Below are 14,282 nucleotides of genomic sequence, written 5' to 3'. Positions count from 1 at the left end.
CTGCAGGACAGCTGTGCCAGAGTGCTGCTCTTCCGAGGCGGGAACAAGGAACTGAAGAACTACAACAGCCAGACTCCGTTTCAGGTCAGAGGGGCGCCCGAAGCCGGCCCCACGTGCGCGCGCCGTTGTGGGAGGCGAGGCAGTCTCTGCACAGACTTGTGTGCTCCACACGGGTCGGCCCAGTGGCCTGAGCCCCGCAGCCGTTCACCTCTGTGGGGCGTTCGAATAGCCTCTGCTGGCCGTGCTGTGCGGGGTGGAGGGAGCTTTGTGACTCTGCTGTGGGGAGGCGGCCCGTCATCGTCTGGCACCCCCATGGGCCCGCTGTCCCCGAGTGGAGGGAGGGCAAAGCCATGGGTATGTTGCACCAGCACATAGCACACAGAGGTGACCGTTTCAGTCATTTCAAAGGGTACATTCCAGGGGCCGTAAGAACATTCCCGACATTGTGCTCTGTGGATTTCATCACCTTCAAAGTAACCGCCCCACTCTCCCCTGCCCCCAGCCCCTGGCACCCCCGAGTCCACTTTCTGTCTGTGGATTTGCCTGCTCTGGACATTCCGCAGAAAAGGAACCACACACTAGGTGGCCTTCCGTGTCTGGCGTCTCTCTCTTGGTGGATTGCGTCCAAGGGCCGCCCGTGTGGCAGCACATGGCGGTGCTTCTTCTCCTTTCCCACTGCGTAAAATCCCGTCGGATGGAGAGGGGGCTTGTCTGATTTCAGTGCAGCTGACCAGACGGTTTAGGGTGAAGACAAGTTTGTGGGGGGTGGGGGGTAAGCTATGGAAATGCTGTTTGCCCCTAAACACTTGATGGAAAATCCAAGTGACTGTCGATTTTATTCGGAGGTGATTTTCCCTGCGCCCTGAGCCCAGAGCTGTCTCAGACTCAGACCTGGTGCATGTGGGGGGTTTTGCTGGCGGTCTTCTCAGGCCTTAGTCCTAAGGACGGGTTCCGAGTCCTCAGAATGAGCCCGTTTGCTCCGAACACGGGGCTGCTGTTTCAAAACCACCATAAAAGTAACGTCATCCACTCGTGGCGCTGGGCCGGGACTGCGGTCTCGAATCTTGCGGCTTTCAGGTATTCAGAGCAAAGCGGGTGGTGGACGTGACTTCCCGGTTGGTTAGTGGGTCTGAGAAGGCCGCAGGTGGTAGCCGGGAAGTGTCCTGTTGCCGGTGGTGATTAGGGGCGGACATGGCACCTTCCACCTCCATGTGGCCACGTCTGCCCCTTTGGGCTTTTCTGTGGCTTAGTGGTGTAGTTGTGGTTTAAAGATTTCTTTCTTTGCCATTAAATAATACAATTCTTTGGTCATTTTTTTTTTAAGTCAAAACATTGCTTCAATTGCTTAGAACAGGAAAGCTGATGTCCTTTATTCATGGAAAACCCTTTGATGATACAGAACAGCCGTTTCCGACTCTTTGGGGCAGTGCCTCATAACGGCTGCTCGGCGCTCTGGCAAAGTAGCCGTGCATGGCCTCCAGGACCGAAGGCACATAGGTGGCCTCCCGTGGGCTTCCACTGCAGACAGTGCTCCCCTGGGGCGGGGCGCCTGCTTAGTACACGCTCCCCCCAGCCGGGCAGCACCACTCAGAGGCAAGGCCATCTGTCTCTATTTTGATAATCAATCAAATGCCCAAATGGTTCTGGAAGACAATGACACGGAACGCAGCTGAGTAATGGGACTCTGTACCCGGCGAGTGTTGCTCATGTAAGCGGCGGAATCAGAGTCTGGGGTGCTCGCTCTCCGCACGCCCGCCGGGCCCCGCTGCTTTGGGGAGCTGAGCCCCTCCCTCGGGTCTCCTGCCTTCTCATGCCAGGATGGCACAGAGATGCGATCCAGCTGGACATCCCCGCCTGCGACGTGCGCGGCTCTCGTTATTGTTCACAGCGCCCACTGCCCCGTCACGGAAGAGGAACCCCTTACCGTCCAGGGGTGGGGGAAGCGACGGCTTACTGCGTTGTTTAAGAGGATCAGATGTGCTCCCACAAAACATCGTGATCCTTGGCTGCCCTGCCGAGAAATCTTGGACCGTTTCATGAGTTCATCTGGCCAAACATTTGCTTAATGATTTCATCCAAATGCTGAGGCAGCATCAGCCGCACTTCAGGCCTTGAGGGAAAATACAAACACGCAGCCCTTCCCCCACCCTGATCCCACTGAGTCAGAAGCTCAAGGGCAGGGCTTGATGCTCGGGGTTCTGAGAAGCCCTCTCGGACCCCGGTGCCTGCTGGGATTTGAGAATCCAAGAGAGCTGATTCTTCAAGGAGAAGGAGGAAGAGGAGGAGGAGAAGCACTTACCGTATTCCCTGGGTGTGGACCAGCCAGCGATGCTGATGGAGGTGATGGCGCTGGTCACTCCGGCAGCCGTAACAGAACGCCAAGGCTGCTCGGCTTAGACAACAGATACTTATTTCTTGCAGTTTTGGAGGCTGGAAGTCTAGGGTCAAGGTGTCAAAAAATGTAGCTTCTGGTGAGGCTCTCTTCCTGTCTGGTAGATGGCCACCTGCTTGCTTGCTTTTCCTCTGTGTATATGTGTGTGTGTGTGGGGGGGGGTTTCTGAGGTCTCAGCCTTTCCTTGTAGAGACAACGATTCCATCCGATCAGGGTCCACCCTTATGACCACATTTAACCTTAGTTACCTCCCTAGAAGCACTATCTCCAAATACTAACATTCAGGCGTTAAGATTTCATCATTTGAATTGGCAGTGATGGTGACGATGTGGTGAATCTTTCCGGTTGCACAGAATTTTAAAGCTTACAGATGCTCTTCTGAATGTTGTCATTTTGTGTCAAAATCCCAGTGAGGTAGGCATTTTTATCCTTAATTAATAGATGAAAGGGAATTATAGAGAGATGGATGCGTAGGAATGCAAGATGAGTTAGCGGCCGGGTTTGTGGGCTCCAGGCCTCTGGACCTCCGGTGCAGCGCTCTGAGGTTTGGAGCGAAGGTGACATCCCGTAGCACATCTCGTACCCTGGGGCAGAGTGAGCAACATCAGGGGGCCTTTGCGCTTTGGATCGCTCCGTCCGAGGGAGCGAATCCAGCGTATCCTGATTTTGACGATACACAGAATGCAGGAAGTCTGAAGACATAGAAGATCTACATGAAGGTGGAGCACAGGCAGCAAGGTAGAGACACAGGGCAGGCGCTGGCGGCCAGTTTGCTGGCCCCACTTGGCCAGGCGCTCGCACCCGGCTCTCTGATTAACCGTAGTGTGGGCGTTGGCTCTGAAGGAATCTGCTCATGCAGATGTGGTTCACGCCTACAGCCAGTTGACTTGGAGCGAAAGAGAGGAACCCTCCGTAATGTAGGTGGGCCTCATCTAATCAGTGGCAAGCCTTACAAGAAAAAAAGAGGTTTCCAGAGAAGATGAGATTCTGCATCAAGACGGTAACGTAGAAGGTCTGCCTGAGTGCCCAGCTTGCCGGCCCGCCCTACGAAGTTTGGGCTTGCCAGCTACCATGATTGACCACACACACAGCCTGTTGTTGCGTTCCCTGGGGAACTCTGGCGGGGACACGGGGGAATCGATGAGTCCTTCTTGCCTCCCGGCAGCTCCTCCCCAAAGGGGCTCCTTGGTGACTGCAGGCCAGGCTCCTTGCCCCCGGCACGCATATTTGGAGAGGTGGCCTTTCTCCCCGCCACCACCATCTCTCCCCACCACCGTGGGTCACAGTTGTATTGTTTATAGGCCGCCCGTCGGATGTCTGGATGCAGAGAGCGCGCAGGGAATAAGGAGACGAGGAAATGGTGAGGAGAGGTCTTCTGCAAGACTGCCGTGCAGCGTAAACACAGGCGGGAAGAGGCAGAAGCCATCAGGTGGTGCGCGGTGGCGTGGGTCAGCGGGTGCCCGCCCGGCACTGAACCTTCCTCACGTCCTCAGGAGCCATTTCTCTCGCGGCTCCTCTGCAGGAACGCCAGGGTCCCACTGCTCGTGAGGGTCGGTGCAGCTTGCACTCGGCCACTGGACCCTGTGTTCATCCTCGACCACCGCGCCGGATGCAAGAGCAGGGGGGAGGCCAAAGCAGGGAACAGGGGTTGTGTTTTACGTCCCAGGGCTGTGGCTGCCTTGTGTCCTTGAAATCCACATGGGTTTTTGTGCAAGGTCAAGGCGATTTAGTTCTTCCCATGACCTCACAGTCCGTGCAAACGTCGTGACCAGGGCCCCAGGAGCCCTCCCGTTGTGCTGTCTTCCATGCTGCGTGTGGTGGGGAGGGGACTGAGATGGCACTAAATGCACACTCACACCCACACACAGGGGCCACGTGACCACCTCCCAACTCACCCTCCCGGCCCACTCGCCCTGCTCTAGACACCTGCTTTTCTCCAGCATTCCAAGCACATTCTTGCCCCAGGGACTTTGCATTTGCTGTCCCCTCTGGAAATGGAACCCTTCCCCCCAGTGTGCTGGGTTTCACCCCCCACCCCCAGCGAAAGCGCCCCTGAATTTTAGCGTGGCATGAGCAAAGGCCCGGAGCCAGGATGGGGTCAAGAGAGCCCAGAACTGGGGCGCCCGGGTGGCGTAGTCGGTTAAGCGTCCGACTTTCGCTCGGGTCATGATCTCGCGGTTCGTGGGTTCGAGCCCCGCGTCGGGCTCTGTGCTGACTGCCAGCTCAGAGCCTGGAGCCTGTTTCAGTCTGTGACTCCCTCTCTCTCTGACCCTCCCCTGTTCACGCTGTCTCTCTCTCTCTCCTAGAAATAAATAAAACATTTAAAAAAAAAAAAAAAAAAAAGAGAGAGCCCAGAACTTTGGGAATAAAAATAAAAACATGATTTTTAAAAATGTTTATTTATTTTTTGAGAGACAGAGAGAGCATGCATGAGACAGAGAGTGAGCAGGAGGGGGCGCGGGGGACAGAAAAAGAGGGTGGGAGAAAATCCCAAGCAGGCTCGGTGCCGTCAGTGCAGAGCCTGACGTGGGGCTCGAACACACGAACCGTGAGGTCATGACCCGAACTGAAACCTAGAGTCAGATGCTTAACTGACGGAGCCACCCAGGCACCCCAGGATGTGATTCTTAAGTTTCAAGAGAGAAAAGCCAGTTTCTGTATAAAGGATCGGGGCTCAGACATCCCAGCAGCAGCGCTGGGAGCTCTCTGACTGTGACCTTAGTTCTTCCTTTGAGACTCAGAGGGAAGAGCCTTCCAAGCCAGTATTGCAGGGGCCCAGCGTGAGGGGCACATGTGTTCCTCACGTGCACACTGTGTCAGGACGCTGCTGGAGGGTGCACTCCACCCAACATGGGGCAGTGAGGACGGGGAGGGGGAGTGGGGGGGCACCTGGTGGAGTGTTGGCTGGAAACAAAGGAAATGGGGGTCACCCGAAGTGTTTGGCCCTCGGAGGACGCCTGCTGTGTGTGATTTCTCCGTCCCTCGGAAGGCGGGGCGGGTTGGGGCGTCTGGGGGGCTCGGTGCGGTAAAGCGTCCGACTCTTGATTTCCGCTCAGGTCATGATCTCACGGCTTTTGAGTTCGAGCCCCACATCGGGCTCCGTGCTGGTGGTCTGGATCCTGCGTGGGATTCTCTCTCTCTCTGCCCCTCCCCTGCTTGCTCTCTTTTTCAAAATAAATAAACTTAAAAAGTTAAAAAAAGAAGCCGAGATGGATTGATTATAGGTAAACAGAAGAGCAGATCTTAAAGCATGGCTGTCACTCGCCAGAAATGCAGTCATAGCCGGCGGGCCCCTCGGCTGCGGGAAGGGTGTGGACGGCCTGGTGATGTGAGCATGTGGTTATTTAACCGCAGCCTGGGACATATCTGTACTGGGCTGTGTGGTGAGTGGGCGGAACCGTCTTCCCTGACGCAATGTCAGTAACTAATAGTTAAACAGAAAGAGATGGAGACGGGTCAGCAGAGGTGTGTGCTGCTTACAAACACAAGGTAAAGGCTTCAGAAAGCGTCCAAGGCTGGACGTGGCTGGGGTGTGTCTGGGGCTGGAGGCAGTGAGTGTGGCAGCATACGGCCCGTGTGGGAGATTTGACTTTCAAACCATCCATTCAGATGTATTGCACTGGTAAGAAATCATTTTATTTTTTTAAAGAAAATCTCAGGGTGCCTGGGGGGCTCCGTTGGTTGAGCGTCAGACTTCGGCTCAGGTCATGATCTCACAGTTCGTGGATCTCACACGTTGGGCTCTGTGCCGACAGCTCAGAGCCTGGAGCTGCTTCGGATTCTGTGTCTCCCTCTCTCTCTGCCCTTCCCTGCGTGTGCTCTGTCTGTCTCTCTCTCTGTCTCACTCTCTCTCTCTCAAAAATAAACAAACATTAAGAAATTTTAAGAAAAATCTCTAATGTTGCCCCTCCCCCCACCACGATCTCACCTTTGCCTGGGGATCTCCTATTCACCCTTCAGAACCGAAGTTCTTCCCCTGCAGGATGTACTCCTGGGGAGCCTCGGGCAGCGGACCCTTCGTTTTGGTTCCCATGTTACTTGATAACATGCCATTTCCACACCGTGTTAGAATGGATGCTTCCTGGATCCGCTCCCCCCCCCCCACCCCTGCTAAGCTGTAAAGCTCTGTGGGGACACGATGCACGTTCTCCTCCAGCACCAGACCTGGAGCCCTTGTAGCTGGAGTTGACGTGCACCGCGGCTGCCAGAGACCGCGGGTCACGTGGTGCTTGCGACTTTTCACACCGGGCGCTAAGCGGTGATGTTAGCGGGACGGCTCGGCACAGGTGTGCAGCAGGTGGGGCGCCAGGTGGAATGACCGACCTAAGATAGTTAGGAATCAGCTGTTTCTCTCCTGAAGAAATATGTGCCCCGTAATGTACGTCCTTGAATGGTTCATCAGCTAGAAGCGAAGTGGAAACAGCCCCGTGTCCATCCGCGTGGCCGCCAGCACAGAATAGCGCAGGACGGGCGCCCCGACCGGACATCTGCCGTCCCAGCTCCGGAGCCTGGAGGTCGGGGATCCAGGCACCGGCCCGCTCGCTGGCCCGGCTCGCAGATGCCTGCGCCCCCGTCGCTCTCTTGGCCTTGCATCCGCATGCGCGGGGAGGGGCGGGAATCCCGCCGTGGGCCCCGCCCCACAAGCTCCTCTGACCCCAGCCACCTCCCAAAGGCGCCACCTCCGGACACCGCACGTTGGGGGTGAGCTTCCACACGGGACGTTGTGGGGACGTGGACACCCTCCCCGCAGCAACCTGAGCGGCAGGATGTGTGCACCAGCCCAGGGTGCGGGGTTTTCTGTGCGCTGCTCCGTATCTGCCCGTTTGCCTTCGACTCTGTCCCCCGCCGTCCCCCGTCACACGTGGCTCTGGGAGCAGCCACGTGTCCACGTGCGCGTCCCGGGAAGTGTCCGCCTGGTCGGCGGGAAGCTGGCCTCCCAGCTCTCTGCAGGGATGACGAGGGCGGGACTTCCCTTTCTGGAGCGTCCGCCTGGGACCCCGCCAGGGGCCGGCGCCTTTCTGGGCCTCGGGTTTGAAGTTTCTCGAATCTGTGTGAAGATCAGCCAGGAAGGCCTGCCTGAAGCTGGGGACCGCGGGCTCCCCCTCGCAGCCCGTCTGGGCCCGGCACCCCTGCCCCTTTGCCGCTTTCCCCGCTGGGCTGAGCAGGCTCCGGGGGGGCAGAGACGGGCCCCTGCTGTCATCGAGGTGTTTCCTCGCGCGGCACCTGCCGGCCCCCTGCAGACCCCGTGGGCACGTGAGTGCCGCGGCCCGTGGCCCCCCCCCCCCCCCCCGCTTGCTGCTACTTTGCTTAAATTGGTGTTTCTCACTGTTCCTTCCTAATCGCCTCCCCGGGAAGCTTCAACACCCCGGATACACTAAGGTTTTTTCAGGTGTCAGGTGTATAGCCAGGCTTTATGCATAAAAAGCAGGGAGATATTTTCATCCCCCGAGAACTGTTCCCCCCGGGGGTGCGGTTGCAGCAGCCTTTTGAGAAAGGGTTAAGGTGTTTGAGCTTTCTGTTTGGAAACCCGCCAGCTCTTGCATAATTGAGTCACTTCTACTGGGGACCCTCACGGGGGGGAAAAGGACAGTGGCTTAAAACAGCACACGGTACCCTCACAGCCTGGGGGCCGGGAGCCCGAATCAAGTGTCTCAGGGCTGTGCTCCCTCTGGAGGCTCTGGGGGAGGGTCCTTCCCGCCTCCTCCGGCTTCTGGGGATCCAGGGGCCCTGGGCTGTGGCTGAACCCCTCCAGCCTCTGCCTCTGTGGTCAAGGGGCCCCTCCTCTGTATTCAGATCTCCCTCTGCCTCTTTCTTACAAGGACACCTGTGATTACATTTAGGCTGCACCCAGAAGAGCCTAGATCCGTCTCTGAATCCCTAACTTCACCACTCAGCAAACACCTGTTGTACTATAGAAGGTCACATATTTGCAGCCTCCAGGGATCCAGTTGTAGAATCTTTGGGGGGCAGTCATTCTATCCACCCCGAGAGGGAAAGACAGTGGCCAAGCAGAGAAGGTTCTGCATAGGGGCTCACAGGCACCCTTCCCTGTGCCTGGAGCCCCTCCCTGATGGCTCAGCCGGTCTTGTTCTCTCCCGGCCCTCGGGGAAGCTCACAGCCCCTCCCCGAAGGGGGTGCCCCCAGATACCCTCACCCCACGTCGTCATTGTCTCCTGGGGCCTCCCCTGACCCCAACCCTAAGCCTTTACTCCTCATCCATTGAGTTAACGTGAGTGTTAGTTTTAGGAACACGCCCTTCCTTGGGGAGGAGATGCTGTTCCAGCAAAGCCCCAGAGCAGTAACTGAATGGATGACACTCACGAAGCCGGCTGCCTCTACCCGCTCACTCAGGGTTCAGCCTCTGAGCATCCCCGCCAGGCTTCCGGGGGTTAGAGGTGTGCCTGGGACACCCCCCCCCCCACCTCAGTGATGCTGGGACCCTGTCCCAGGGCCCCCAGGCCGTTGTCCCACCAGGAATCATCAGAAGGGCTGATTCTGGACCGATCAGGCTGTGCCCCCTCGGAAGCTGGGACAGAGCCAGGGCGTTCCAGCGGGGCCATAAAGACCCTGGGGGAGCAGGGGGGCCGGGGCGGGGCACGCTGACTGGAGGCAGGGGGTGAGGACGTGGTGTGGATCAGGAGACAGCGAGAGGATAGACGCACACGCGCGCACGCACATGCTCACACACTAGTGAGGGGAAGGGCTCTGCCTGGCCGTACGTCCTCCACTAGGTTTTCATGAGATTCGCCCCTGAAACCTGTCTTTTTGGTTGAGCCAAGAGTGGGTTAGCGCTCCTCACACACGGTCAGTGTCTGAGCTGAATGGGGACCGACCGCGTCTCGGCCCGAACTGCGTCCCTAAGTCCTGCCTTCCCGTCGCGCTTGCCGGCCTCGCTCGCGCGCCTTGGTGCTGGCGGTGGACCAGGCGCGCTGAGCGCTCAGTGTGCTTTTGGTCCCTGTGCATGAGAGGTTGGTGATGTCCCCACTCCCAACACAGGAGCGGGACTTGGGTCACATACCAGGGTCATTGTCACACGCAGTCGTAGGACCGAGTCCGTGTGGCCAAAAGGGAGCTCCTTGAGAGAGCGTGCTGGTGTCTGGGTCGTCCGCGGCGTGCGGGCTGACCCTGCTCCCTGGGCCCAAGGGGGCTGCGGGCCTCTGCTGATGACGTGGCCTCCCGTCGCCCATCCGAAGCCCACCTGGGTGGGAGGCGGGCCTCGTGCGGGCGCCGGGCCCAAGTAGTGTCTCCCGGGTGGGCCCTCCGTGGAGCCAGTCGGCATATCTTCACAAAACACTTGGGGTTTCTCTTTGGTTCCGGGATTTTGGACCTTTGTTCTGGTTCCCGTTGACTTGAGGACTTCTGTAAGGTGACTGTGTTCTCCATCACTGGTTCTAGAAGGTGCCCTGGGGGGGGTGGTGGCGATACGTCTGCCTGGGTATCTGCTCTTGGGGGACGTTCAATGTTCCTTCCGGACCGAAGCCACATGGATCCCACGACCTGTCATTAAGGCCCAGGGCCTCCTCCGCTCAGCGTCTCCACTGGTCTGGGGCTCGCAGGTGTCATGCTCGAGCACCAGGCAGAGAACTGGGCCTCAGGCAGCACAGAGGGCCCGTCTCACGCCACCAATTCCAGGCTCGCGATTCACAAGCTGCGGTTCCAGAAAGGTCAGACCAGTCAGAGATTCCAGGGAAGGAAAGGGACGCCGAGAAGCTGGTTCCAGTGTGGAGTGATGTTCCTCCCAAGAAGCTCAGTGGTGCCTGAAGCACGTTAGCGACCACCTGTGGTGCTGGTGTCATTTACCCACCATCTGGGGCCTTCGCTGTCTACACTTGCTCACAGGCTCTGGCCCCTCTTCTTTAGGGGCCTGTATGGAGGTGGGGATTGAGAAGATGCGGGTCTCTGCCCTGCCATCGCTCACCTGGCCACCACGCTCTCTCCCTCTTTCACTGACAACGGTTTCCATCGTGGCTTCTGCCTTCGAGCCTGGTCATCTGAAGCCATCGATTGCCAACAAAATAGAGGATTCTCTGGCAAAGACAAATGTGTGCTGTTCTTAACGCCTTTTGTCTGTTGCTTTAAAGGTAGTGGCAGCCTCTCACATTGGCGTTAGTAATCAGATATTTCTCCATCCTTTTTTTTTCTTAATTTTTAATGTTTGTTTATTTTTGAGACAGAGACAGAGCACGAGTGGGGGAGGGGCAGAGAGAGAGGGAGACACAGCACCTGAAGCAGCTCCAGGCTCCACTTCCGGTTCTCCACTGAATCAGGCTTCCCGCCTGGTCGGCCAGTTGTCTCAGTCCTCTGTCCTCAGCTGTTCTCCCTTCAAATAGCCGAGCTTTCCCTTCTAGGCACCTCTGGGACCCAGTGTGGACGGGAGACGCATGCAGTTTCTGGAGTCTCCTCCAAGTGACTAAGGCCTTGTGGGACCTGGGCCATCCTCACAGGTGGGGACGGGCCTGTAACAATGTCCCCCATTTATCTGAGTATCTGGGCACATGGCCCACGGTGCTGAAAGATCTCAAAGGCCACCTGAACCTTGCCTGTGCTTCATGGCAGTTATTATGTCCCCACGATCTTGGCCTCTGCTGCCTGAGCGCCTTCAGAGATGGGGAACTCCTCACTGTCCCGGGGGGTCTGCTGTCTCAGGCTCTCTTCCTTGCATGTTCCCCGTGGTGGCCCCCATCCCTCCGACTCCGGCCCAGATCCGTTGGCCCCACAGGACAAGCCCACCCCATCAGGTCTGACCCCTCTCGGGCCAGGCGGTGAAATAACCCAGGACACAGAGCAGGAGGAAAGGCATAAACGGGGCGTGTAATTGTGAGATCTTTTCTGAAGACGGAGTTCAGCGTCTTCATGAATATTTAAACGGGAATGCCGAGTCCACGCTCAGGAATTCTTACTCGTGTTCACGCTGTGGGAGTGTTACTGTTTATAAAATAGGTACCCAGACTCTTTGGTCTCCACGTGTGTCTTTGGAGTCTGTTTCATGTTGTGGGTTCTTATTTATGAGCTGCCTTAACGAGTATATGACGTGTGCCTGCCCGGGGCCTCCTTCCCTCCAGACCTGGCAGCAGAAGCCTCGAGCCACCGGTGCACCTTTCCGTTTCAAGCAGGTGGGGAGGCGCCGACCAGGAAACGGAAGCGGGACTAGCGAGTCACGGTGGGGAGCGGGGCTTGCCTCTCCCTGTCAATACGGCAGACCAGGGGGATTCCGAAAATGCCCGTCTCCCATCTCATGATTTGCACGGCTCCGGACTCGTGAACCCGCCTGCTCACCAAAACCCGTCACCCCCAAAGAAGAACAAGGAGCAACTTTTCGTTTTCCGCTTCTGTGTTCTTTTTTGATGTTTGCCTGCTTCCAACAGCCCCCGGGCGTAGTGTTGAAGGGATGTCATGTGATGCTGAGCGCGGGAACGTGCCCGAGGGAGAAAACGCGCGTGTCAGCTGAGCGTCGTCGGGGCACCAGCTATGGCCCCGCTTCCGTGAGGCCCGCGTCGGCGCGTCGGCTGTACGTGTTAGACAAGGGGTCCTCGCACAGAAGCGCTCATCAAGCAGCTGTGTGGGGGTCCCTTGGTGAAAACGTGAGCAGAGGCTGACAGGGACCGAGCCCCTGCGTCTCCCTGTTCGTCAGTCTCTGTATCCGCGTCCACGGTGACTTTGTAGAAAAAAGCAGCCGCGAGTAAGGAGGACAGACTCTCCCCGCACCAGGATGGCGGAGGCTGGTGCTGTGTGCGCCGCGCACCGAGCTGGTGGTGCTCCTGACATCCCAGGCAAAACTTGGGCTCGGACGGTAGGTTCCGGGCTCGGCCGGTAGGCTCGCTTTTCCATGGAAACCGTAGCACGGGCACCAGGCTCCGAGGGAGAAACGCCTTGCCTCACTCAGATGTTGTTTCTACCAGGTTTTAAGTGTCTGGCTCCCTGCAGAAGCACATCTCACGATTTCTGCTCGTGTCGACGGCAGGTGCCCGGGGTGGGGCTCGGATCCGGGAAGAGATTCCAGGACCCGTTTTGCTGCCGTGCCGTTCCCTTACTAGGCACGCCGGAGGCCTCCAGGTGGGCCCCGCAGCTATCGGCCGCCTCATCTACAAGCGTTGAAAGGGTTTTCTTCCCTTTGCTGGGCAGTCTTTAACAAGACACATGTGTTTTTTCAGCTCAGAGTCAACGTAGCAGGGTACCTTTGAATATTAATTCCGTAAAGGCGCTGATGAAATGCGGCACATGCTTACCCATTGCTTTCTTTTACGGAAACCACATCAGGCTGCTGATTCGTGCCGATATACATAGTGGCCGCTGTGAAGCCCCGCACCCCTCCCCTCTGGGTTGCACACTGGCCTCCTGTAGCTGGCTGTGTACATTTCCTCGGCGGTCGGTGGAGGGAGGCTTAGAGCAATGGTGTGCGGTGGGCAGAGCTGTTCAGTTCCCTCTGCCGAGAAGCTGCCCTCCTGGGGGCCAGGACGGCGGTGGCGAGGGAGGGTCCAGCTGGCCTTGTAGGATAGGATCAGGGCTGGGCAACCGCCAGAGGACAGGAAGTGCAGTGTCCCCCACTGTGTTTTGGGGGAGACCTCAGCCAGACCCCAGAGTTGCTCGTTACGGGTGCCGTTCTTTGACCGCAGCCTCCCCGTAAGGTCCTACGTGGAGGCTCCAAGTCGGAAGGAGAGAAAGACCAGGAAAGAGAGGCTGAGGTCCGGCGTGCTCAGCAGACTCTCGAGAGAGGAAAGCGTGGTCGGTGTTGACCGCTGCAGCCTCTGGATGGACAGAAAATGCGTCCAATGCGAAGTCAGGGGGTCTCAGCCGCACGAGTGCGGGGGCAGGGATGCGAGGGGCACTGACCCGAGCGCATCGGAAACCAGCATTTTGCAGCCGCACCCAGACCGGGCGTTCCCTCTTGTGGTGACGTGACCTCTGGGTGCTTAGCACCCGCTGTGGGTGGACACTGGGTGCACCGCTGCGTCCTGGGGACCTGGCTGAAGGGTCACTGGCAACTCACAGACGGTCTGAGTGCCAGAGGCTGGAAGGGCAGGGCTGCGTCGCTAAGCTGGTCAGCGTTCAAGTGGGAAGATGGGGAGCTCAAGGACGCAGGCGAAAGCCAGGGACACGGCCGTCACCGAGTGAGAGAAGCTCCCAGCACATGTTACGCCCTCCCTGTCATACACACAGCCGTTGTCAGGGAGCTGTGGGCGCCGTCATCTCTCAGCCCCTCCCGCCCCCAAAACCAGACTCTTTCCTCCTGACATTGGATGGTTCTTCCCACCTGTTAGCCTATGTCCACTCCTTCAGGGTTGCCCGTTGCCCCTTGCGTGTTTTGGGGTTTGCTGTAGGTCTGTAATCATATGATAGGTAGTGTAACTCGTAGCAGCCACAGGTTACCGATTTTTTAAAAATAAAATCAATCATTTTAGGTTTGCTTATAATTTGAAAGCATAAGATTTTATTGTCATTCTATGTCACCAAACGCAGCTTTCTCTTCCTTGTCTCTCGGCTTGGATGACACACTTAGAAGCTCTGTGCCCATACGGTTTCGTGCTCTCCATCACTTGCTTATTTGTTTTCCGTTGGCTTTTTGCGTTTCTTCCAGAATTTCCGTGTTTCCCCCCGGCGAGTGCTGGTGATACATTATCTGCTTTGGTTTCTCTGGAGATGATTTATTCACCCTTATTGGTAGCATATCTCTGGCGGGTGCGGGTTCTAGATTGGTTTGCCCCCCCACCCCCCCCGTCCTAGATTGGCCCTTCCTTCCGGTCTGACCCCTCCTGCTTCTTTTCATTTAAGTTTTTCTTTTCAAGTCGTTTGCCTTACGAGTGGTCTGTTTCTGGCATTTGCTCAGATGTAGCTTCTCCAGCATTCATCGTGCCCCGAATCCACACAGCCCTCTGAATCTCTGGATTTGTGT

At 57.4% G+C, this 14,282-nt stretch overlaps 1 protein-coding gene across 1 annotated transcript in view; it reads left to right on the top strand.

Annotated features, from left to right (window-relative positions):
* SHANK2 (SH3 and multiple ankyrin repeat domains 2) overlaps positions 1–14,282 on the top strand; it is a 419,611-nt gene that overhangs the window by 65,155 nt on the left and 340,174 nt on the right. Inside the window, exon 8 of the mRNA XM_039235341.1 lies at positions 7–84. Within this exon, the coding sequence (XP_039091272.1) occupies positions 7–84 (78 nt within the window). The remainder of the gene's footprint in view (positions 1–6; positions 85–14,282) is intronic.

This window comes from Hyaena hyaena, unplaced genomic scaffold (genome assembly GCF_003009895.1).
Source record: "Hyaena hyaena isolate Hyena2069 unplaced genomic scaffold, ASM300989v1 scaffold_98, whole genome shotgun sequence".
NCBI classification, from domain to species: Eukaryota; Metazoa; Chordata; class Mammalia; order Carnivora; family Hyaenidae; genus Hyaena; species Hyaena hyaena.
The sequence above is the reverse complement of the archived record's forward strand: the minus strand, read 5'-3'. Positions and strand labels throughout refer to the sequence as shown.